Source organism: Haliotis rubra, unplaced genomic scaffold (assembly GCF_003918875.1).
Source record: "Haliotis rubra isolate DU_JTF1 unplaced genomic scaffold, ASM391887v1 Scf1350, whole genome shotgun sequence".
Taxonomy (NCBI): domain Eukaryota; kingdom Metazoa; phylum Mollusca; class Gastropoda; order Lepetellida; family Haliotidae; genus Haliotis; species Haliotis rubra.
Window position 1 is genome coordinate 144468 of NW_025765282.1, and position 26780 is coordinate 171247.

The 26780-nt window shown below is 41.9% G+C and overlaps 1 protein-coding gene and 1 long non-coding RNA gene across 2 annotated transcripts; one reads left to right on the top strand and one right to left on the bottom strand.

Annotated features, from left to right (window-relative positions):
• The first annotated feature begins 233 nt into the window (after window positions 1-233).
• LOC124267975 lies at window positions 234-12941 on the top strand. Its single transcript, XR_006896167.1, has 3 exons — window positions 234-405; window positions 7290-7384; window positions 12882-12941. It is a non-coding gene; the product is annotated as an uncharacterized LOC124267975 (long non-coding RNA).
• LOC124267974 (G-protein coupled receptor moody-like) lies at window positions 8492-11514 on the bottom strand. Its single transcript, XM_046702975.1, is given in 4 exon segments — window positions 8492-9477; window positions 9479-9657; window positions 9903-10106; window positions 11075-11514. Coding segments are annotated over 4 exon segments (1161 nt in total). The 5' UTR covers window positions 11232-11514; the 3' UTR covers window positions 8492-8856.
• Window positions 12942-26780: the final 13839 nt, after the last annotated feature.

The following is a 26780-nucleotide window of genomic DNA, read 5'->3' on the forward strand; positions in this document are numbered from 1 at the left end:
AATAAGGACAAACTTTATGGATGAACAGCTCCTTTATTCAGGTGATTCGACGTTCGTTTCGATATAGATTATTTTATCGTTGTCAACCAGAATGAATGAATACAACGACAACGATACAAGAATCTGTATCGAAACGTAGCATCACCTGAATAAAGACGTTTTTCATCCGTAAATTATGTCCTTATCTGACTCTCCAACTTCTAAATATGCCACATAAACTAAGAAGGTGACGATTCATATTTTGCATATGTCCACAATATACACACCATGTAATCTGCAATATTAAAGTGTGCGCATCATGTCGGGAAGCGCACGTAAAATATCCAAGTCATCATCGCTGGGGTATCCCTCTTCAGCGCCGCCTGGTGGGATTTCCCTTCTTCCGGTCTCTTCTGCCATATTCAGGTGCGTAAAGATGGTTAATGATTTCACGTGTTAATATCCCCAAACATCCAACAAGTTAGCTGTTTTTCCCAGTTATTTGTGCATTATTTTAAAGCCAGGCCAATACAGCTTTATAACTGTAGACATATTTTATGGATAAATGTCCTTTTAAACTAAATATGACACGTCGAATCAGGTCACCATTCTCGTTTTAGTACATGGAAACATGTCTCGTTATGTTTACGTTTGTTAGTGTTGAGATTTTCGACTCAGTTTAACAAATATGCCGTTGTGAAGTCTTTTGTATGATCATCTAACGCATTCACTGTGATACAGATGTTGCTGATGGATATATTTACGTTGAATGAACAGTGTTCACAATGAATGCGATGGTGTGTGCTAGCTCAAGATATTTATCAGTTACGTTTATGACGGTGTAAAGAAGTAGGAATATTTACTCAAAACAGAAACTGTCTGGTTCCAGTACAATTATGTAAGCCATTGTATCATACTCAGTTATTTTTAGGATTTTCAAAATATGTTTTAATTAAGATGGGGCCTGAATGTTTCACCCCCATCGTGGTCAGTATTATGTGAGGGAGGTTCACTGGATGTGTGAATTATTATTGCTTGGAAAACTTCAGCAGATGCGTGATAATCAAGAGTAGAGTGTTGGAAATGTTCCATCAGATCTTCTAATTTTATCTGACAAATTCAAGCTCATGTTGTCGGGTTTTGGAAAGTGACAAAGTGCTACTGAATAGATTGTGCTACAATATTACCTCTAGTACTGATCTGCTTGTCACAAATTAATGAATATATTTCAGTGTTTAGTTCAGCATGCAGGCTTGGAAACTTTCTCTAGTCGTGTGAATGGTACAAAATATGCAGTGCCCAAAGAGTGCAACAAACTAAACTATAATTTTTATCAGACCTTCATAAGTTTCCCCTTCAAGTACACTCATCTTAGTGACTAGTACATGAATTATTTAGCATAGCATAGCAGTCTTCATTTAGCTTTCAGAAACATCAGGTTCAACCATACATTCCAATGGATCTGACTACTGCAATGTAGCACACTTTAATTGGCTGGTTCAATACGAGACCTATTTGTGCTTAAGCTTCATTTTTCAATATCACTGCGAAATGGTGCAGGTGAACCACATTTTCGTAAATTCATCAAATGAATTGATCTTCGGTAACCCATGCTTGTCGTAAGAGGCGACTTACGGGATCGGGTGTACGACTCGCCGACTTGGTTGAGACACATGTAATCGTATCCCAATGGGGAACATTCCTGGAGTTACGCCCCTTGCCCGCTTTGAGAGCGCCATGTAGTTACTGGGTCCAACAGTACCTGTCACTCTGATACTGGCATATAGGCCTGCCTATCGGCCAAGCCTAAACTTAAATCGACATTAAACCTCCTATTTACTCTGTGGTTCTTATATTACTAATTACAGAAGCTGGAAGTTGCCCCGACTGAAGACTGTTGTCAAAGCACTAAGAACTAGCGTGTCAGGACGAAAAATAATGCTAATAGAACGGTACTGCAGTTATTGTAATACTGCTGTTTCTCGAATTTCTTATTGAGTAGTTGCTTTGTAAATTCGTCAAACCATTTATTCCCCACTATGTCACATTACACAGAGCATTAGCGGCGTAATAGTTGTTAGAACATAGGATTAGTGTACACTGAAATTAGCTGTTAGACAAATAACGTTAGCACTGACCTGATTACTATCAAATAATTTCGTGCTTTCAAGTTTACACAGATTCCCGAACGCTGGTTGGTTGAGAGAGCGGTCATGTGATCTAAATTTCAAGGTTCATTACTCTTGAACCCTCTAATCGCTCATACTTGTGTAAACACCGCTCATACGCAGTGTGAACGCTTTTTTCGCTTCGGTTTCAAGGACCCCAATAATTGGTGATACCAATTTCGCGAATCTTAACCTGTTTCAAGTCACCCCAAGTTTGGCAATGTCACTACCAAACGGATTGCTGAACATTGTTCCTTTTCACAGGAGTTTAATGTCTCGCAGTTTGCGGGTTCATCCGGGCGGTTTTCTGCCCCGAGGTCTGTTTAACAACTGCTCAATAAATTTCACAATAAACAATCACAAATAAATAGAATACAACAAGATCTGTTTCCTATTCGCCACGCGCACAACTTCAAGTCGGTCAGTGTATTATTACGCCGTCAAACAAGGTATTTACAAGTGAAAAGGTACAATGCCAGTTTGTTAAAATGGTATTGTTATTGCTTCTGATATTTGTTTCTGTTTGATACTGTTATTGATTATACTTATTGAAGCAGTTTCAAACCTCATAACTAATTTGTTGTTATATTTTAAAGATCAATACTTTGAGAACTATTTCTTCAAGGGTTGGGATACATGTGTATAAAGAAATCGCTGTGTATACAAACATCGCTGCAAATACGACGCTCTTGAACCGAATGGCATTACAACATTTTACAGGTATTAAAACACACTAAACAATGATCATCTACAAGTGGGTGGAAAACGATGTGTAAACTTCAAAGTGCGAATTATAAGAATTGAATGTCAGTTTTAGTTTTTGCACTGAACGATGAACGAGTCGTGTCAGCTGCTGTTCAAACTCTCGCGTGAACTCGCCAGAACTCGCCGCTCACACGAAGTTTGAACACCGCTTTGACATCGCTCATTTTTCAGTGCAAACACACAAACTGACATTCAATTCTTAATTAAACCCATAGGTGATCCCCTCAAATCCATCATCACCTCACACCCTAAATCCCCCAAATATATTATGAACGGTCCCTTAGGCCATTATTCAATTCCCAAAATGTACAGTAATTGGCATAATGACCCCACCGCAATCTGTACCCATTTTAAAGGCTGTCTCTTCTCAACACAAATAACCAGTATCTAAATGACAGATCACATTTTGAAAACACAACAAGAATTGTGTTTCAGGTGTTGTCAAATAATGTAACTAAGCATGGGTTAAATACTGAAATATTATAAACACATTGAACCTTTTACTGGAGGTCTGAACTATCTGATGCCAGAAGCAAGGGGTATCGGATCATTTTCTTTAAAGGTGGGAGCCTTTTAAATTTGAATACAAATATTTCACATTTGTTATTCCAGCATGTGTGAAGGGTTTGCAAATTACATGAAGGGTTTGCAAATTACATCAAGGCTTTTGTCAATTATCATCAGACAAAAATCATCAAAGTCTGGGTTGTCATTTCAGTTTTTATTGTTCAACATATTATATTCTGCATGTATGGACATTCATAAATATAGACATACATACAGTAAAAATGATGATCTCCTTTGAAGAACCTTTGATTAACACTTATATCAGATGCATGTTGATGTTTTCCACACTGACAATCATACTGTCAATACTACTGTACAGATAATTTAGGTAACATGCATATGCACCAAAAATGGAAGTACAACAGTTAAGTCTGAATACTTTGACAGTCCTATGTAAATGAAAATTGCTGCAGCACTAAGCATAGTAGTTAGTACTGGAAGCACTGACATGTTTGTCTCTGTGTTGATATACAGTTACTTTCATATTGGCCTGTGCCCAGTCTGAAGAGAAAATGTTTGGCTCAATATTCTTGCCATCAAATTCTTTTTATGGGTGATTGTTTCCTCCCCAGCGACCTCACTGATGTTACATTTAACATCACAAGTATCCACCAGCATTAAGTGGATTAGCTGATACAGTCCAGGGAAAACATCTGTTTTTCTCTGTGTCTCAGAGGTGTTCATCCTGAAAAACATTAGTGGAGTATTACTATCCAAACTGATACAGGGTAATATTATCTCATGACTGCCAGTTATGAGAAAATGTATCAGATTTAAGTTACTATTGTGGAGAAAGACATGTCACATAATTAACATATTCATTTGGATAGGTCAAAGGTGGAAAACATTCTTCTTAAACAAATGTTTCAACTATGGAGAAGCATAATTTAAATATGCTGACATTTTTTCCTTCTCTGAGTGGCATTTAAAAGTTGGTGTGATGAACAACAAGGAGAGTTCTATGGATATACAACTTCTTTTAATATAATATGAGCTTACATTGTGGTGTAGCTACTAACACAGTTATCAAGCAAGTAACTCTCCCTTTTTTTTCTTTTTTTTCTATAGGAGATATGTCTGATACAAAGAAGTGTGTTCAACAAGTACACCAGACATTATTCAGACAAATTCATACCAAAAGTAAACAAACATTAACCTGTATCATGTGTATTCTGGAATCACCTGGGCCTCATCTTTGTGGACAACAGGCACCTGTAGGGAGATGTAATATCATGCATAAAAGGGAAAAGTCAATTGTGTATTAGCATTCTTGGTAAACTTTAAATCCACAATGAACATGATGAAGGGAGCAAAGTTGTTATTGTCAAACATAAACAACTTTGCAAACATGGATATAATGATGCTTACTTGCTTTTAAAAGCAAGAAGCAAATGAAAGTTAACCAACAGGTTCACATGAAAATTACTTGTGAAATGCCAATTACCTTAAAACATTGAAAATAATAAATTGGGGTCTGTTCCAATTTACTTGCCTACTCAACCTACCTGTCATCAGGAGATATAAGCATATGTGAAAATATCACATACAGTAGAATTTTAGTAGATTACACAATGTAACTCAAGTGTCAAACTGACAACTGTATTTAAGATGCATGGCAAGGTGTTGTATGAGAGAAGACAAGCAGGTAAAATCAACAGGCCATATCATGTGATGAATGCTTTGCTAAGATATAATTGGAAAGAGTTCCTTAGTACCCCGCCTACCATTTTTGTGATGAGCAAACACTATAGTTTAGCCGTATAATTTATAGATAAAGATTAGGTGGGGGTAATGAAGGAACTCTTACCCACCCTTGTAAAGCGGAAAGATTGTGTACTGTAAGTTTTGATGATTACTACAGTGAGAGGCCCCTAATGTTTCACAGCGTGAAAAGTTTTGTACAGCATGTGTCCCTCTTGAAGCAACACATTCTTTTTCCCTGAATCGATTCAAATCCCCTGCCTCGTAATTTCGTTGGCATGCACGCTAACTAAATTTGGCATGGGGAATAACAATAACAACGTTTTCTTCAAACTGTAAAAGATACAAAATACGTGGTACTTACCATAATTAGATACAGTAACGAAATCGGCTCTGTCAGAAGTGGAACTGGCACACAACACTGAGAGTGAGACCAGCGAGCTGACGGCTACCTCGCCATGCTTTTGTTTCATCTGGCCGCTACTTCGTATGATAGTCAACCACCATTTCAGCAAGTTTTGACCTCTCGACACGTCGCCGAACCTCTATTGCAGCATCTCGAGGCACGCAGCACGCGGTCAGGCATCGTTATATTAAGCTGCGCATTTGAAATCGACCGCGGCAACAAACTTTGAACGCCATCATTATGCCGGAAGTACACTTAGGACTGTAGTGATTGGCTTCATCTATTGGCTAAGCAGTAAAGGGAGATAACTGAGGAATGTTCCCCATTGTGTAGATCGATGCTTATGCTGTTGATTACTGGATTGTCTGGTCCAGACTCGATTATTTACAGACCGCCGCCATATACTAGTAGATGGAATATTGCTGAGTGCGGAGTAAAACTATACTCACTCATCCTGTATTGTGTTGACTTTTGTTGTATTTGATACTGACTGTAAATAAGAAAGATCCACTGGTTTGATGAAGTCAGCAAACAGTACTGTTTAATTAGTCGTAATATTATAGGTCATTTATAGTAAAAGACAATGCTAACAGTAGAATGTGCCTAGACATACCTTTTAATTCAAATAAAATTAGAAAAGTTTAACTGCATCAAAGTGATATCGCAGCTAAATAACCATTAGTAGAATACAATCTAGGTCATATCATTGTTTTACCTCGACTCACAAATATATTAATCATAATATCATTAGTGTTAGGGATCCTTGCAGGCAATATGAGTGTCCTGTGAAGTAACGGTGTAGAGAACTGTGCATTCTGATCATTTCTTTTAAACCTGGATTGAATTGTTGATCACAAGGACTGGTGTATGAAATGATCCACAAACAGCCAAACACTTCACAAAATCCTAGATGTGTTGTCGGTACAATGAATATTATCTTGCCTCACACTTAAATGTCATTTTCTGATTGGCTGAGCACTCTTCTATTGTTTTCAATGTACCCCGCTTACAAGCAAGTAACATTTTCAATGTACCCTGCTGGGAATGCTGAACTCATTTGGTACTTCGTAGTAGTAATTCTTTATCTCCAATAACATTGAATCATGTATGATGTACGGAAATTACCGATGTTTTATGAATGCAAATCGATTGGAGATAACTCTGAATTTGTTTTTCTTATCTTGTCGTCTGGTACTCCATACTATGATTCGATACCCGTGCTTCAAACAGTTCAAAATTACCATTGATGTTTCTTTGTGTTCCCCTCGCCCTTTAGGCTCAGGGAACATAAACATCGAGGGTACATCAGCCCATGTCCCCCTTGAGACCAGTGAACAACTTATGATATTCTGCGCCCCTCAGGAAAGGGGGTATTTTTTAATCTGTGTCCATTCTCTAAATTTTGGTGCGTATTGGAAGCACATTTGCACGTTTCGTAAAATGTCAGGTATTAAACCTTCCATACCATGTCAGGTATCAACCCTTTCATACCATGTCAGGAATCAAACCTTTTGTACCATGTCAGGAATCAAACCTTTTGTACCATGTCAGGAATCAACCCTTTCATACCATGTCAGGAATCAACCCTTTCATACCATGTCAGGAATCAACCCTTTCACTTTATAAATGTGTTCCCAGTGGTGTTATGCCGCATAATTTCAATTGCATCTCAACAACAACTGATGGTGCATTTCTCCTTCCAGACTTCTGACAGTCACCCCGCTCCTGATTAGGTGAGTGTTGCTCTATGAGATGTGATCTTGCTTTGTCACACATGATCGATAATTCCCACTGCTGGGTAAATAATGGCTGATTTTATCAAAAACACATTTTAATGTTTTGGGATAGAATTCTGGAGTTAACTTTAAATTTAACTTTTAAGTTGCATGAAGCGAGTCGCAACTGACAGGGAATGAGGGTGCTGAAGGACAGGGACTCTGCATAGTCTTGTACACAGCAATACAGCTTTCATCACTCTCTTTGTGGGAGCTATGGTGATGTTGCTTGCTACCCTATCTCTGTAAAATCTGGTTGAATTGCTATACAATGCATGCACCTTATGTCAACCACTCCATTCTCTCTGTCAAATTTATTACATGTAGAGTTGCTGCTTGTATGTACATTGTCACCCCAACCTTCACCACTCCCAGTTTCCCTGTCCATGCAAGAGTGACACCCTGGCCTGTACTAGTCAGTGTACACATCGAATTTTGTGGTTTTGCAAAACCCTTTGTTACTTGACACACCCTTACTGGTCATAAGATGCTACCAAATCGTTGAGACTTGGGCTTTGGTTGATGTGGCCACCTTACCAGCTGACATTGTGGCTTTATTTTACACAATATTGATCAGTAGCCACCTTACCAGCTGACATTGTGGCTTTATTTTACACGATATTGATCAGTAGGTTGAATATCTTGATTAGTGGACTATTTCTGGGTGTGACAACCAAACATGATCGCTCCAAGTTGGAAGCAGTTTACAAACTGGTGGTTTTATACTTGTAAGACAATATATCTGCATCCTGATCCGTGACCGTGCAGTACATACCACGGTGGGCAATGCCATTTCTATACATCACTCGCTGTCACAAAACAACACAACACTCCATATCACAGATGACATTGTTGCACAATTTGATGATACAAATTTATCTACTAGGAATATATGGAGTCATTTACATGTAGCTTGTATGATACTGTGAAGTTACCTTACCTCAGTCATGGTAGTATGCACATTACCATGAGGTAAGGTAAGTATTATAATATCTAAAATATTTAGATTATATAAAATAGTTAAACCCAATTTCACTTCAGCTCACCTCACCTCACCTCATTGACAAGTAGCTTGTATGATACCATGATTCTCATTGACAAGTAGCTTGTATGATACCATGATTCTCATCGACAAGTAGCTTGTGTGACAGTGATTTTCATCGACAAGTAGCTTGTATGATGCATGAAATAAACACAGATACTTGATGATGCGTGACAAGAGATTGGGAGAACCAAGGTGGACTGAGATAGTAGCGTATTGCTCCTTCCTGTTTGCTTACTGTAGCTGAATGTGAAGTGGAGTAAAATCTCTCAATATAGTCCTCTGTGTACATCGAGTTAAGCCACTAGAATTACTCGTCATGTTTCAGCTGACTTCACTGTCTATAGCAAGCTTCACAGTCGTTTGTGCAGTTTCACAGTCATTTGTGCGGCCTCCCAGTATTCCATTCACACCATTGGTCTGTTTCCTCTACTGTAATATAAGTTGATAATGTCAGGATGCAGGACCATGGTCTGTTCCTGTCCCACAGTGTGAAGGGTCCGAGTTCAAGCCTGGACCAAGCAACAATGATGTAGCCTGTTGCCCAGGTAACAACTGGTTCAACTCACCCAAGTGCTGCTTGAGGCCAGGGGCACGGCTTGACATCTTCACTGTTACGTCCTTCTTGGCTCCTATTTTCTTGCAGGACACAATGCTGAAGTAGGCTCGTCTGAACTGTGAGTTCATCAGTCCGTAGATGAGTGGGTTGATGGCACTGCCCACATACACCGTGATGGAGCAAAACATGTGGAACTGCTTGGACAGAACAGTGTTCCAGTCGATGATGCTGGACACGGTACAGGGGAAATAGGACATGGCAAACACGATGAATATCGCGATCATCATGCGAGTCAGATGCATCTCCTTACGTTGATTGTGAAGGTCAAGGATAGAGTTCAGGATGGATGGTCGCACCATACGACGATGACTGGCTCTAGTTGTACTGTAGATCCGGGCGTAGAAGAATGTGATGAGCACGCTGGGAATGACTGCTCTGATGAGGAGGAGGAAGAGCTTGAAGGCCTGGCTGTCATGGTCAAGTATCAAGTTGCATGTGACCAGCATTGGGACGTTAGCCAAACTGGCCCCATGCTCCCACGATGGCTGGTGTCAGTCCCAGCAGAGGGAGAATCCAGGCCACCATCAGCATCGCGCTGATGTTGGAGGGAACAAATATTGTCTTGTAGGCAGCCAGGTCGGTGACCATCTTGTAGCGGTTCCATGCTATCAGAGTGATGGTGATGATAGTTGTACCTGTGGACAAATGGTGAAATATTAAAACCAGTAAATCACTTTGATAATCTGTGTAACCACTGGTTGATAGTATGGAAAATCTCATTTAGATAGGTGTTAAAAGAAACGGATGATGAAACATCTTAATGTGAAGAGAAACATTTTCTTTGCAAAAGTAGCTTAGGTCTTTTCACAATCCTTCATCTGAATTGGAAGCATCCCTGATAGTTACTTTGAAGTGGGTCCTGAACTGGGGTGGTTTCTACCTGTGAGAGTGTATCCCAGGATGCCCACAAACTTGCAGAGGTTGGTGTCAATGTACCAGCCGTCAGCTATGTAGGTGTAGATGTTGAACGGCAGGACGAAGAGTAGAAACATTAGGTCGCACACGCTCAGGTTCACCACAAACATGTTAGACACTGTCTGCAGTTTCCTCGTGGTCTTCACAGCTAGGATGGCCATTATGTTGCCTGCAACAGATGATGGAAGCAACAGATGGAAAGGTGCCTGCCTTGTGTATACCTATTTATTCCAGACTTGACACATACTGTTGTGTTGGAAACAGTGGGAAGTTTGAGATGTGTCCATTACTATCCAATCATACTCCGCACCTCTGAATGGAACAGATGGTTGGGCAGCTGTATCACAGTTGATGTTAATCTGTGTAAAGTACTTGTCCTACTCATAGTTCTCATGTCAGTATTTTATATATTTATACATACAAATATGGGCTACATAATGCAGAGATGACATTAACACAGTATTCAAAGAATGTTTGGCAGTATGTTTTGATGACAATAGAAATAGACTACCCACTGAAATAAACATACCATGTTTTCAGTGTAGGGCTAGGTTACCTGTAGATTTATATAAGCTGGTTTGAATTTGGAACTGAACATGATCGTGTAATTAAACTGTTTATCCTACAAAATACAGGGTTAAACAGCTGGACCAGTGTGTGACTCTAGCGACTCTCCAATCATGTCTATCCAACAATGACTACCTCTGTGGTCGAGCGCATCGAGTAGAGAAGGAATATAAGTGGAAAGATCCCAACCACGATAAATCAAACTAAGTCAAAAGGTGGTGTTAATTGTTTCCTCTGCCTAGCTCTGCATTTATATAATAAACGAGACAGTCTACTTTGTCCAAGTAGGGTAATCGTGTTTAATTCGCCCTGGTATCTCAGTGGCCAAGTGCTATAATACCGAAAGAGCAAGCTTTCACACACACACACACACACACACACACACACACACACACACACACACACACACACACACACACACACGACACACACACACACACACACACACAACACACACACACAACACACACACACACACACACACAAGACACAAGGTCACACAGATGTGCAGTAACCTTGCAACTCCATTTCCCCACCTGCACTTGATTGAGTGACAATTGCTGAACTTACCAGCACAGCCAGTAATGATGATGATGGCCATTACAATGACAGCAATGTACATTGACACACCGGAGTCGTCCTTGTCCACAGAGTACATCCATACCAGTTCCTCGCGGGTTGCTAGTGGAAACTTGACACGACTTGAGCTTCCATTTGTGTGCACCATGTTTGTCTGTTGTGTTAACAAAAACCTTTCAGCTAAGGTAATTAAAGGAACACAAATCTGTAAGCCGTGGCTGTCTTCCCGACCCAGTCTTCCTTGTGAAGTGTATTACCCTGGCCGGGACTCCTTGTCTCACAGACCTATCAGCTCTTCATTGATCCACTGGCCACGCTTGTAGCATTACAACAACACTTCATCACCAAGTTGGTGGAAGGCTCACAGATGTAGTTCCTTTCAGAAGTTTGTGCATATACGTGATGACAAGGATTCAACCTCAGTAGCACAGCTCATTAATAAGTAACCTTTCAAGAAAACTTTCTACTTTTCTGTCAAAGAAAACTTTGCATTCAGGACTTTAATCAAATCCTGTACTGTATCATGTGTAGTGGACCGACATTGGTAAACTATGTCGTCATTGTGGTGTGTCTGATCCCCGCCCCCCAACCTGATGTGGGTGGCTGGCAGCACCATGACATCAGACTCCTGCTAAGTCTGGGAATTTGCCATTAGTACATGGGAGCTGTCTTTTGATTGGCCTTCTGTACGTCTGAACGTGGCTCCTGATTGGGTATCTTTATTGGGGGCTGGACGTTTGCCAAGATTTCTCTGATAGATATATTGATTGTTTTCTCTGATAGATATATTGATTGTTTTCTCTGATAGATATATTTGTTGTTTTGTCTGATAGATATATTGATTGTTTTCTCTGATAGATATATTGATTGTTTTCTCTGATAGATATATTGATTGTTTTCTCTGATAGTTTTCTGATAGATATATTGATTGTTTTCTCTGATAGTTTTCTCTGATAGATATATTGATTGTTTTCTCTGATAGATATATTGATTGTTTTCTCTGATAGATATATTGATGGTTTTCTCTGATTGATATATTGATTGTTTTCTCTGATAGATATATTGATTGTTTTCTCTGATAGATATATTGATTGTTTTCTCTGATAGATATGTTGATTGTTTTCTCTGGTGTCTACAACAGCAGTTTAACAACTGCATATGAATTTGTTGTTATCAATGTGAGCAGTGTCCAGACATGTGCCCCATGTCCCCAGATAGCATAGAACCTAGTTAGTCATCACATCACAGGTCTGACTGATGTGGGGCGGTGGGGTAGCCATACTCAGTCAGTCAGTCAGTCAGTCAGTCACTCAGTCAGTCAGTCAGTCAGTCTTACTGATGTACTGATTTAGGAACACTGACTTCAGCAGTAAGTTTCAGTTACCATGTCTGTACTGAGACTTCATCTTGCCTCTTCAGTGGAGGAAACTTATAGCGAGCACTGTTTGGTTTTTAATTTTTATTAAATGTCTACAAAGTAAACCTTCCATAAATGTCGCCGTTCACCGATGATTTGAAGTATGTTGTTTTCCATTGGTGATTTTTACGTGTGTGTTTAAAGTTCCCCCACCATTATTTGTCAACAGTCGATATTTAGTTAACAATTATGCTATAGTTTGGTATGATCTATATTGATAGTCAACCCATGTAGCTTTGTAAAATCATGACTCAATGTTGTGAGGAGATGAGGAGACAACCATATTGCACCAGGGGTAACACTAAGTGTTGATGTGGTATTTTCCCACAGGTTTTGGTTTACGTGCGTCAGTGAGCTCACCCGTTGTTGTTTGTGTTGCAGGTAACGAACCAGTCAGCACACAGAGATGGCAAAGTCCAAGAACCACACCAATCACAACCAGAGTAAGTCCAATGGGCAGTATACGGTCAGCAGATGGCTGTAACTGCTAATTTTTTTTATCTCAGGGTCTTGTACAAGATAAATGATTTGAACTTGTTTACATTTTGATGTATCACAAAATGTTTATTTCTCATGTAAATTTGCGATAAGGAAAACCATAGCCTTTTCATCTGTATTCAGTATTTAAGGATATTTTAGAAGTTTGACCTTATGACTTTATTTTAAGTTTTTCTTATTGGTGTGACCGACACTGATCGGGAACTTCACTGATAGGAGTGAAGACAGATTGTTTGAAGATGAACCACACCCTTCCATCCAGTTAGGTATTGAGCTAACAGATTGAATAATGACATCAGAGCCTCTTGTGATCCAGTTGAAATACACAGCCTTTCTAGCTTGGTTTTTATCCAGGCAAAACTGAAGCACTGGTCCTTTTGTATTTAGTTATGAAGGAATACATAAGTGATAAATCGCTTCCTACATTGTAAGTTGTTCAATGGTTGTGAGGGGGACATGGGTTGATGTACCCTCTGTTTGTTTCTGTTCCTGAGCCAGAACGGTGATGGTGGGTTGATGTACCCTCTGTTTGTTTCTGTTCCTCAGCCAGAACGGTGATGGGAACGTAAACATGGAGCAGGGCTCCAGATAATTTTTCAACATCAGGAATACGTACGGCTTATTTTTTCAATATAGGAGTACTGGTAAAACTTAAGAAGACATTTAGAGCACTGAATGGAATCTAATGGAATATCTACACTTGTGTAAACAGGTCAATAAAACAAGATAAATACACCTGTAAATGATTCTAAGACTGTACACCAGTGCTGTGGTGCGAATCTGCTACATTTTCAACATTATTTCTTCCTCTATTGTGCATATTTTTTGTCTGTACACACGCCGATACAGCCGTTACCTGGAGCACTGATGGAGGGTACATCAACCCGAAGGCCCCTTGAGAGTCGTCTCCCTGGGCTAGCTCCCTTCCATCGATTCTCATTAGCAAAATATCTAATTTCCGTACATCAGACGTGACTCAATTATTAAGATATAGAATTACTGTTTTCTTGCTGATTTTTAAAAAATAAACAACATAATTAACATTGGAAAGTCAACTGGATACCGGTACAGTGTGATATACAAATTTGCTTGCCCAACAGAAAAAAAACACTGGACTCGGACGTCGGGCAATGGGTTATTTCCACCCCTGCAAATGAAGTCCCACAGTTCGGCATTCCCAGTGGGTAACATAGAAAATGTTACTCGCTTGTAAGTGGAGTATATTGCCAATAATAGAAGAGAACTTAGCCAATCAAACAACGACATTTATGTGTGGTTTAAGATAAATAAACTTTTTATAGCTTTGAGAAACATTTTTACATCAGACATTTGTGACAGTCGTTGTGCAGACATAGCTTTAGAAGATGGATGGCAATGTGATGTACAGATCTGCTGAATGGCCACTTTAGAGAACAATGTTACTTTAATGGTCAGGCATTCATTGCCCCCCAAAATAACCCCCGGTTTTATAGTTGGTTGTGTCGCAGATCCAGTTGGTGTTAGATCTTCCCACTCATTATAGGTATGGGAGCTCCCAGGTATTCACATCAGTCTATACTTCAGTGTTTTGTGTTTTACAGACAGAAAGCATCACCGGAATGGTATCCACCGGCCCAAGTCCTACAGATACCCATCCATGAAGGGGGTAGGTTGTCTTCCCCTGCATCAGCTGCTCACAGCTTCCTGGTCTCAGTGCGTCATTCAAACAGGGCACATCTTTCCAAATCTTGTCATACCAGCTGTCAAATGAGAACCTTTGTTTCACAAAGCTATAGTAGGGCTACCACTGTCATGTTACAGTCCTATGTTACAGTATGGGAGGTACGCCAGTTGTAGGGCTGCCACTGTCGTAAGTCTATGTTACAGCATAGGAGGTACGCCAGTTGTAGGGCTACCACTGTCGTAAGTCTGTGTTACAGTTTGGGAGGTACGCCAGTTGTAGGGCTACCACTGTCATAAGTCTATGTTACAGTATGGGAGGTACGCCAGTTGTAGGGCTACCACTGTCGTAAGTCTGTTACAGTTTGGGAGGTACGCCAGTTGTAGGGCTACCACTGTCGTAAGTCTGTTACAGCATAGGAGGTACGACAGTTGTAGGGCTACCACTGTCATGTTACAGTCCTATGTTACAGTTAGGAGGTACAACAGTTGTAGTGCTACAACTGTCATGTTACAGTCCTATGTTACAGTATAGGAGGTACAACAGTTGTAGTGCTACAACTGTCATGTTACAGTCCTATGTTACAGTATAGGAGGTACAACAGTTGTAGGGCTACCACTGTCGTAAGTCTATGTTACAGTATGGGAGGTACGCTAGTTGTAGGGCTACCACTGTCGTAAGTCTATGTTACAGTATGGGAGGTACGCCAGTTGTAGGGCTACCACTGTCGTAAGTCTGTGTTACAGTTTGAGAGGTACGCCAGTTGTAGGGCTACCACTGTCGTAAGTCTATGTTACAGCATAGGAGGTACAACAGTTGTAGGGCTACCACTGTCATGTTACAGTCCTATGTTACAGTTAGGAGGTACAACAGTTGTAGTGCTACAACTGTCATGTTACAGTCCTATGTTACAGTATAGGAGGTACGACAGTTGTAGGGCTACCACTGTCGTAAGTCTATGTTACAGTATAGGAGGTACGACAGTTGTAGGGCTGCAGGTTTGTGAAACGGGGCACAGGTAGTCCCAGTGTGACGTGTCTGTGGCTCACTGTCTCCCTATACATTCTTTCCTCCATCCAACTCTCTCAACCACTCCTGGGGCAGTGGGGTAGCCTAGTGGTTAAAGTGTTTGCTCATCACGCCAATGGCCCGGGTTCAATTCCCCACATGGATACAATGTGTGAAGTCCTTTTCTGGTGTTCCCCTTCGTGATATTGCTGTAATAATGCTAAAAGCGGCGTAAAACTCACTGACACGCTCCTTGTGTGAAACAAGGATGCTTCTGTCTGACAGGTATGTGTCTGTGTGACGGGCGGCAGTGTGTGTGTGACTGTGTGACGGGCATGTGTGTGTCTGTGTGACGGGCATGTGTGTGTCTGTGTGACGGGTGTGTGTGTCTGTTGTGACGGGCGTGTTTGTGCCTGTGAGACGGGCGTGTGTGTGTCTGTGTGACGGGCGTGTGTGTGTCTGTGTGACGGGCGTGTGTGTGTCTGTGTGACCGGCGTGTGTGTGTCTGTGACGGGCATGTGTGTCTGTGACGACATGTGTGTGCCTGTGAGACGGGCGTGTGTGTGTCTGTGTGACGGGCGTGTTTGTGCCTGTGAGACAGGCGCGTGTGTGTCTGTGTGACGGGCGTGTTTGTGCCTGTGAGACGGGCGTGTGTGTCTGTGTGACGGGCGTGTGTGTGTCTGTTTGACGGGCATGTGTGTGTAGGTATAGAGACAGCAATGCCTTCAGCTCAGCCAAGATGGCGGTGAAGCTGTTTACTTAGCTTCCCTGACATGTTGTGTCTGACCTGATTGACCTTTGGTTGATGGTCTTGTTACTGGGGGAAGGGATTTGCTGACATCTTTTGTAAGATTTGGTCAATCACTTATTGAAGACATACAAACAGTTTTATGAGATGATAAAATTTGTATCAGACATAATGAGGGTGAAAACAAAACTTATACAGCTTCTTGCGGTAAATGAGACTGTGCAAGATCCAGGAATTGTTAGCGATTTATGGTGTTTTTTGTTGGAGTTTTTTTGCATACAGGGCTAGTTGATAAATATGAGAGAGTGAGATGGGGAGAGAGAGAGGTGTGGTGGAGAGAGAGGTGAGGTGGAGAGAGCACGAAATGGAGAGAGATGGGGAGAGAGAGAGGTGAGGTGGAGAGAGAGGTGAGGTGGAGAGAGCGAGATGGAGGGAGCACGAAATGGAGAGAGAGAGAGGTGAGGTGGAGGGTGAGGTGGAGAGAGGAGAGATGGGGAGAGAGGTGAGGTGGAGAGAGGTGAGGTGGGGAGAGGTGGAGGTGAGGGGAGAGAGAGAGAGAGAGGTTAGGTGGAGAGAGAGGTGAGGTGGAGAGAGGCGAGATGGGGGGGAGAGAGAGGTGAGGTGGGAGAGAGAGAGGAGAAATGGAGAGAGATGGGGAGAGAGAGGTGAGGTGGAGAGAGAGCGAGATGGAGAGAGGTGAGGTGGAGAGAGGAGAGATGAGAGAGAGGTGAGGTGGAGAGAGCCGAGATGGAGAGAGGTGGAGGTGGAGAGAGCCTTGAAATGGAGAGAGAGAGGGGGAGAGAGAGAGAGGTGAGGTGAAGAGAGAGCTGACGGATGGAGAGAGCCTTGAAATGGAGAGAGAGAGGTGAGGTGGAGAGAGCGAGAGATGGAGAGAGAGGTGAGGTGGAGAGATAGATGCTAACCATGCTTCTCCACAGCAGTTGATAAATATGAGGTAGAGGAATTGGTGGAATTCAGTTTACATGATTCAGGCCATGTTGTTTTTATAATGAGTTACTTCCCTTTTGTCTGTCAGGATCTGTTATTGGGGTCTTGTCATGAGTTGTTGGTTTCACCAAAGTGTTAAATGCAGCAGTGTTAGACTTTGCTCTGTAAATGGCCATGCGCAGCAGCTTTCAGACCAGTTGCTTTCAGACAACTTTTTCACTATTTTAATAACCAACTATGTCTCCTTGCAGGTTGATCCCAAGTTCTTGAAGAACCTCAAGTTTGCAAGGAAACACAACAAGAAGTCTGTCAAATAGACACAGCTGCCGAAATATCTTCTGTGTATGTCTTGTGTGGTTAACATTGTGACTATTGACTGCAAGTTCAATAAAACATCTTCACAGTGAACAGTCTTTCTTTTCCATGTGTCTGCAAGGTGTTTGGTTTGGAGACTGATGGGGCTGTAGGGTGGCGGGGTGGAGGGTAGCTGGGCTGCTGGCTGGGTGGATGGTGAAGGGGCTGCAGAGTGGTGGGGATGTACAGGCGGCTGGTGGAGCTGGAGCCGCTGCAGAATGGTGGGGCTTGAGTTGCTGCTGGGTGGTGGGGCTGGAGCGGCTGCTGAATGGTGGGGCTGGAGTTGTTGTTGTTGGGGTGGTGGAGCTGGAGTGGCTGTAGAATGGTGGGGCTGGCGTTGCACGGGGTGGTGGGGGTCGGTGGTGCTGGAGTGGCTGTAGAATGATGGGGCTGGAGTTGCTGCTGGGGGTAGGGGCTGGAGCCGGTGTGGAATGGTGGGGCTTGGGTTCCTTCTGGATGGAGGGGCTGCAGAATGGAGGGGTTGGTTTGTTGTTTTACGCGGCACTCAGCAATATTCCAGCTACATGGCGGCGGTCTGTAGATAATCGAGTCTGGACCAGACAATCCAGTGATCAACTGCATGAGCATCATTCTTCGCAATTGGAATAGGATGACATGTGTCAACCAAGTCAGCGAGCCTGGCCCTCCCGTTTGTCGCCTTTAACGACAAGGTGGTGGGGCTGCTTGGTGGTGGTGGAGAGTAGGCTGGTGTGGGTTTTCAGCATCAGGCTTCTTCACATTCAAACGTTACTACTCTGCCACCATGTCTCTTCAGAAAGAAGGGCGGTCCTGTAGCCTAGTGGTCAAAGCGTTCGCTCGTCACATAGAAGAGCAGGGTTTAATTCCCCACATGGGTAGTGTGTGAAGTCCATTTCTGGAGATATTGCTGAAAGTGGCGTGAAACTAAACTCACTTGTCAGAAAGACACAAACCACCATCCCCTTCTCAATTACGGCACCTTGTGAAGCTTCGTGTCAAAAGAAGCTGCTTCTCCCCCAGCTGGCGCTGAGAAGAGGAGTTAGTTTATTGTACCTGCATGCAGTAGTTACGTTTTACTGCAGCATGGATTGTACAAACAGCAGTAGTCCGTACAACAATCGCACCACCTTAGATGCCGCACTACAAAAATTTTGACCTGTTGATTAGGAACTGACGTACCGCAAGAGATGTGAAACCACAAGACTATATTTCTCCTAGAACTTGTTTATAAAGTCGTAATTCAGTAAATGCCACACTATTTCATGTAGTAATGGTTTTGGTGCAGAGGCTTCCTTTGTGTCTCTTTCCGCCAGTACAAGTAGGGTTCAGCTGGCAGGCAATTTGTCTGTCCGAGCTTTACATCAAATACTGAACCACTTCAGAAAATTGCTTGCTTCATCCGTCCGCACCAAGCCTCCAAAACAGGGCGCCTTTCAAACTGTTGTCGGTTTGATCGATAAGCCTATTTCCCGGTTGAATGTGGAAGATGTGGCGATGTGGATGTTGTTCATGAAGACGAGCAGTCCAGTGAGTTATAGAACCTGACAAACAGATCGCCGTGATGAGGAACTAGCGACCAGTTATCATTCCGAATCAATAACCTCCATCTTAATCTTAATGAGATTACTGGCGCACATTATCTGTTGTACATTACCTTGTTAAAGTTGGACCAAGCAGATGCAACGCTCCCAAATTGCGGGCTTTATTGCGTTATGTCCTCGATGTGAGATGCTGTTCTGTTAATGATTGTTCAGAGAACGTTAATGGTCGAACTATGTAGAAAGCGTAATGTTCTACTTGATATTAGAAGGCAATATAAGTTCATAAGGTATGATTAGATCAGTTGGCTGCTTGAAGTTGGTATTCCAGAAGTTAGCGAGTCGATTTGTCTGTGGGTTTGTTCCTGTGTTTAACGCTGCACAAGGCAATATTCCGTGTGGGGGTAGTCTGGAAATAATCGAGTCAGGATCAGACATGAGCATAGATCTACACACAAGTTTACGATTACGATGACACGTGTCAACCAAGTCAGCGAGTCTGACCACCCGATCCCGTTAGTCGCCATTTACGAGAAGCACGGGTGGCTGAAGATCAACTCTAACCCAGATCTCCACGGGTCTGCCGAGTCAATACGAAAACACACAACTTAATGGTGTATTTCAGTGACGATTCAAGACTTAAGTACATCGTTACAAATCACGAATGACCATGTAGTGAGGAGTATAGTGAACAAGAAAAAGAAACTGGGTAGTACAAGGTAGTAAATAACGGCGAACACCGTAACAGCCAGGTCTAACGTCTCCCTGATCATTCCTGTGGGTGAGGTAAGATGAAATTGGGTTTTACGACGTGCTTGAGAAAATTTCGCTCATATGACGACGTGCATGCGTGTGTACGTGTATATGCGGCTGCTTGTACCAGCCCAGACTTAAGCTGGTTTTATAGTGCTAGCCCACTGAGATACCATGCCGCAGTGAAGCATGAATACCCCACTCAGACACACTGACTCCGAGCCGACCAGTCCTTGCTGTACCCATTAATGCCGAGCGCCAGGCCGGGACCAAAAATACCATATTTTAACGTCTTTTGGTATGACGCGGTCGGGGATCGAACCCGCGACCTTCCGCTCTCCAGGCGGACGCTCTAACCACTACACCACGGAAGCGGTTCATTCCTGTGGGACAAGGGGAGGCTGCCAGTTGCTGGGACGGGGAACCAGTAGCTTTTGTATTGATGACTGCATCATAGCCAAGTAATGCGCTGAATTGATGGGAAGTTGAGGGTGATTCTAATGGTGGCTGATGTGGTCTGGTTGGCGCTGAATTGATGGGAAGTAGGGAGGGGTGATTCTAATGGTGGCTGATGTGGTCTGGTTGGCGCTGAATTGATGGGAAGTAGGGTGGGGTGATTCTAATGGTGGCTGATTCTGGTCTGGTTGGTGCTGAATTGATGGGAAGTAGGGTGGGGTGATTCTAATGGTGGCTGATTCTGGTCTGGTTGGTGCTGAATTGATGGGAAGTAGGGTGGGGTGATTCTAATGGTGGCTGATTCTGGTCTGGTTGGTGCTGAATTGATGGGAAGTAGGGTGGGGTGATTCTAATGGTGGCTGATTCTGGTCTGGTTGGTGCTGAATTGATGGGAAGTAGGGTGGGGTGATTCTAATGGTGGCTGATTCTGGTCTGGTTGGTGCTGAATTGATGGGAAGTAGGGTGGGGGTGATTCTAATGGTGGCTGATTCTGGTCAGGTTGGTGCTGAATTGATGGGAAGTAGGGGAGGGGTGATTCTAATGGTGGCTGATTCTGGTCAGGTTGGTGCTGAATTGATGGGAAGTAGGGAGGGGTGATTCTAATGATGGCTGATTCTGGTCAGGTTGGTGCTGAATTGATGGGAAGTAGGGTGCGGAGATTCTAATGGTGGCTGATTCTGGTCTGGTCTGCGCTGAATTGATGGGAAGAAGGGTGTGGAGATTCTAATGGTGGCTGATTCTGGTCTAGTCGGTGCTGAATTGATGGGAAGAAGGGTGTGGAGATTCTAATGGTGGCTGATTCTGGTCTAGTCGGTGCTGAGATGATGGGAAGTAGGGAGGGGCGATTTTAATGGGGATTCTGGTCTGGTCGGTGTGTACATTTGTAGTCACTACAGCTTCAAAACGCGGAAAGAATGTACATTGGAACTTTCATCCATGAGTTTGTATCCATTATGTCGTATGTCGTGTATCAGAACATCTAACTAAAAGTATATGTGAACATTTCTCTGGCTGGGGGTGTCAGACATATGGTCGAGGATGTCATGCAATAACTCCTTGCCAGTCCTGTACAGACATTCATTACCATGTGTTTTCAGGTAGCACCACACTACTTCACGCTGCAGGTGTGACCTCATATGAGACTGTGGTGTGTACTTGGAATCGAAATATGTTTGGGTTGTCATACTGTGTCATACCTAGTGACTACGTGATGTCTAACGACTGTGTCATACCTACTGACTATGTCATATCTAACGACTCTTTCATACCTTGTGACTATGTCTTATCTAACGACTGTGTCATACCTAGTGACTACGTCATGTCTAACGACTGTGTCATACCTAGTGACTACGTCATGTCTAACGACTGTGTCATACCTAGTGACTATGTCATATCTAACGACTGTGTCATACCTAGTGACTACGTCATATCTAACGACTGTCATACCTAGTGACTATGTCATATCTAACGACTGTGTCATACCTAGTGACTACGTCATGTCTAACGACTGTGTCATACCTAGTGACTACGTCATATCTAACGACTGTGTCATACATAGTGACTATGTCATATCTAACGATTGTGTCATACTTAGTGACTATGTCATAGCTAACGACTGTGTCATACCTAGTGACTATGTCATATCTAACGACTGTGTCATACCTAGTGACTACGTCATATCTAACGACTGTGTCATACCTAGTGACTATGTCATATCTAACGATTGTGTCATACTTAGTGACTATGTCATAGCTAACGACTGTGTCATACCTAGTGACTACGTCATATCTAACGACTGTGTCATACCTAGTGACTATGTCATAGCTAACGACTTTGTAATACCTAGTGACTATGTCATATCTAACGGTTGTGTCATACCTAGTGACTATGTCATATCTAACGACTGTGTCATACCTAGTGACTACGTCATATCTATAACGACTGTGTCATACCTAGTGACTATGTCATATCTAACGACTTTGTCATACTGACTGACTGACTGAGTTTAGTTTTACGCCGCTTTTAGCAATATTCCAGCAATATCACGGCGGGGGACACCAGAAATGGGCTTAACACATTGTGCCCATGTGGGGAATCGAACCCGGGTCTTCGGCGTGACGAGCCAACGCTTTAACCACTAGGCTACCCCACCGCCCTTGTCATACCTAGTGACCATTTCATATCTAACGACTGTGTCATACAATTGACTATTTCATGTTTAAGGACTCTATCCTGTCTGGCTGCGAAACTCTGAATTCCCATGGGTCACATTTTTCTCTGTTCTGCAGATAAATGTTGCGTGTTGATATCTCTGCTTGCACTGAGAGTGATCTGTGTAGCCTTAGATCATATTAATCTTAGCGTGTGGAGTCAGGGAATTTAGTGAATTAAAACATTTCCAACTGCACATGTGTCTTTAGCATGGCAGTAGAGTGGGTTTACATTGTGTGGGAAACAGTTCCTTGTTTAGATGGTTTCACCGTGGCGCTGTGTGTTAATGGGGACACGGGACTCTGGACAGAAGCAGTTCATGTTGGCTGGCGGTGTACGGCGTACATCAATCACGCTTCTACAAGCTCCAGCAGTCACAGTGTCTCAATGGGAACTTGTTGGAGAGACAAGTTCCTCCTTAACAGCTGAAGTCCCTGTGATAATCGTTCCTGTGTTAATCTTACTCCAGGCATGGTACTCTGAAACAAAGTGGCATCAGTTAAATGTAAACATGCTGCGAGGCTTGGAACCAGCGGCGCCTGGAGGTGACTGCACGGGGGAAAGTAGACAGACACACTCACGGCAGGAAACCCTACCAATTGAACTGAAAGTCTACAAGAAACAACACAAATCATACACTTGTATACATGGTCTTGCTTAACAAGCTTGGATCTCTTACGAACACGACTTTACACCCCACTTGACACAACTACCTCAGACTGGGTCACGCTGACCGGGTATACCAGGTCATCATGACATAAGGGCTGCACACTGACTCTCCACTAACACTTAGTTAAGTAATACGCCGCTTTTAGCAATATTTCAGCAACATCACGGCGGGGGACGCCAGAAATGGGCTTCACACATTGTACCCATGTGGGGAGTCGAACCCAGGTCTTCGGCGTGACAAGTGACTCTAGGCTACAGTAGTGCAAGTATGGCCTAGTTCACATATCGTCCATGAACATGGTTTAAAGCCACCTCTGACAGCCACCCCGAAGGGCACGGTGTCAAGTGTACAGGACGATGCTCAACTCTTTGCCACTGTGTCCTTTAGGAGTTAACTTCAGGGCATGTGCACTTAACTGAGCAAACTTTTAACAAGATACTCTTGTGGCTGCTACAGACGCAATCTCTGAGCGCATCTGAGGACTATCACACTCTATTCTTTAGGTAATCCTGCTCTGCATCGAGCGATGTTCCCATTGAGACTAGATGGCCTCTCGTTATTTGCGTATCCAACTACTTGCGAGTAGGCGGTGAAAACCATTTCCAATGTAATATCGATTCCCCCCTAATATTATATTGAAGTAATATACTTCTGGTGCAAGGGGACGTTTGGGAAACCTAATCAGATCTACTGTCTAATTTACCATACTCGTGCTTGTAATCTGAGATTTGAGATTCTGATTCCTTCACAAATGTCCATTAAATGGCATGCGGTAACTGAGAAAGCAATGCTCCAGCCGGGGACAGCAGGAATTGGCTTCAAACATTGTACCCATGTGGGGCAAGGAAACTGGGCGCGACGAGCGAGCGCTTTTACCACTAGGTCTTGGCTATCCCACCGCCCGACAGTAACTGAGGGGAGTGAGATGAAGTAAATAGGGGTTTCAAATGGCATTCAACACTACTCAACTTACATGCGTATGTGTGCAGCGTTGTATTCACAGACAGAAGTGTGTTGTAAGTGACGTCACACGACGTAACTCAGCGTTGTATTCACAGACAGAAGTGTGTTGTTAGTGACGTAACACAACGTATCTCAGCGTTGTATTTACAGACAGAAGTGTGTTGTTAGTGACGTCACACAACGTATCTCAGCGTTGTATTCACAGACAGAAGTGTGTTGTCCCTACAGAAATGATGTGTATTGATCACGTGTGTGTGTGTGTGTCTCCTTGTGTGTGTGTGTCTCTCTGTGTGTGTGTCTCTCTCTCTGCGCGCGCGTGCATGCGTGCGTGCGTGCGTGCGTGTGCGTGTGTGTGTGTGTGCGTGTGTGTGTTACAATGCCATGCGTGTGTTTTGTTTATTTTGACATATGGGTGTAGTTTAAATTGTATTTTATTGTTGTATATTCTGTAATGTGTGTTTCTTTGAACGGTTTTGGGGGTTGGGAAATTTGCATCTCATAAAGGTATTTTGGGCGAAGTTGGGCGGCATAATATGTTTATTGTTTAACTGTTGCATGTTGCTCAATATTGGATTAAGTTAATTAGAATGAGAAATTATCGCTACCCTAACCAATGTTATAGAATGCTAAAAGTAATGGATGAAAGTGGCAAATGTAGTTGGGTGTCTGATTTAGGAATGTTATTATTTACATGTGTTTTTTCTTATGTGTGGATAAGACAAGATGTTGGCAATGATTCGTTATTCTTAAATATTTTCTCTGAACGTCTGAAAAACATATATATCTTTTCAAAATTGGCACGCAAGTATTAATAGTTTTTAAGCTATTATAGTAATCTTAATTCACTTTTAGAGCCTGAAACGTACATTTGTATTTGAATGTCATATCTTTAATCAGAACAGTTTTAGAATTTCATTACACAACCTTACAGTTCACAATTATCGTAAATCTAATGTTAATGATTTGAGTAATTCATTTTGTAAATTATGTAATATCGGGACATTAGAAGACTAATTTCATGTTTTGTTTGTCTATGAGAAATCAGCTATTCGTAAACAATATATTCCATCTCATCTAAATATATATATTCTTCTGAGTACAAAAAATGTCAAAATTCTGAAAGATGTAGCTTTATTGCACTCTCGTCGATGAACAGAACAGAAGTTTATATTAGTAACAGGTCTCCGGTCCAAAATACATATACATAAGTTGATGGATAATTAGAGCACATATGTATTTCCTGTAGATTTGTGTTTCTTGTCAACAAAGTATAAAAATAGACATACAACCTGGATGATATTAACATTTTTACTCTGTAATATAGATATAAAATTAATAATTGATGGACATCTACTAAAATATATTGATATGTACTTATTTCTGATATGAGAATATGCATCACAGATATAAAACACATGCCATTCATGTTCAACAACGAAGATACAATTTAATTTACAAAACAGGCAATGCCTTTCATTATGTACAACATTAATGTATCTACCAGTTTCAACTGCTAGTTAAAAATTACAACACCGAAATCGGGCATATATAATTTTTAAATTATTGAGGGATATCATTATTTATCAAGTAGCTCTCTACATTTAACACAGATTTGAATTGCTTATAGTAAAGACATTTACAGTTACTGTCCAAAGATGACTGCCAAGATTTGAATAAATTATCATGTAGTCTCTGTTTAAATGATTCAATAAATATTTTTGATCACCAATTTCCTGGCTTATCCAAACAAATCCAAAACCAAATTGAAAAGAATATTTTTAATTCTAGTTGCCCATGAATTTCGTCCTACCCTGTCTAGAGATAATAGCATAAAATAACATTGTTTTGGAAATCTATAGTCAGGCATGTTTAGAAGTCTGCACCAGTATTTTACTGCATTGGTTGTATAAGTAAACTGTAAAGGCACCCTTCCACATTCACCCAAGGCCATATTGCTACAGGTGGATTTTCCAAGTTTCAAAACATATTTACAAAATTTAATATGGACAGATTCAATAGTATTACAGTAGGATGTGCCCCAGAATTCAGACCCATATCATAGAATGGGTGATATCATACAATCAAAGATTTTAAATAAATCTGTACAATTAATGCTGCCAAGTTTCCTTTGGAAATTTTTAACAGAGAATATTGCCGTATTAGCTTGTGATGCAAGACAAGATGTAGCTTAACTCCAGGATAATTTAGGAGTGAACATAGTTCCAAGGTACTTGTAAAATGATATAGTGTCAATGACATTACCATTATAAAACCAATTTTCATATGAGCGCAAGGGACCACCATTTCTAAACACAATAATCTTGGTTTTCTTTAAATTCACGCTCATACCAGTTTGCTCACAAACTTTACCAAGTACATTAATCTTTTTTTGCAGCTGTGCACAGGTGTCAGCTATTGCTGACACATCATCAGCAAACATAAGAGAGCAGAGATTGCTAATAGAAGAAGAAACTGTAACACCTTGACCTCCTTC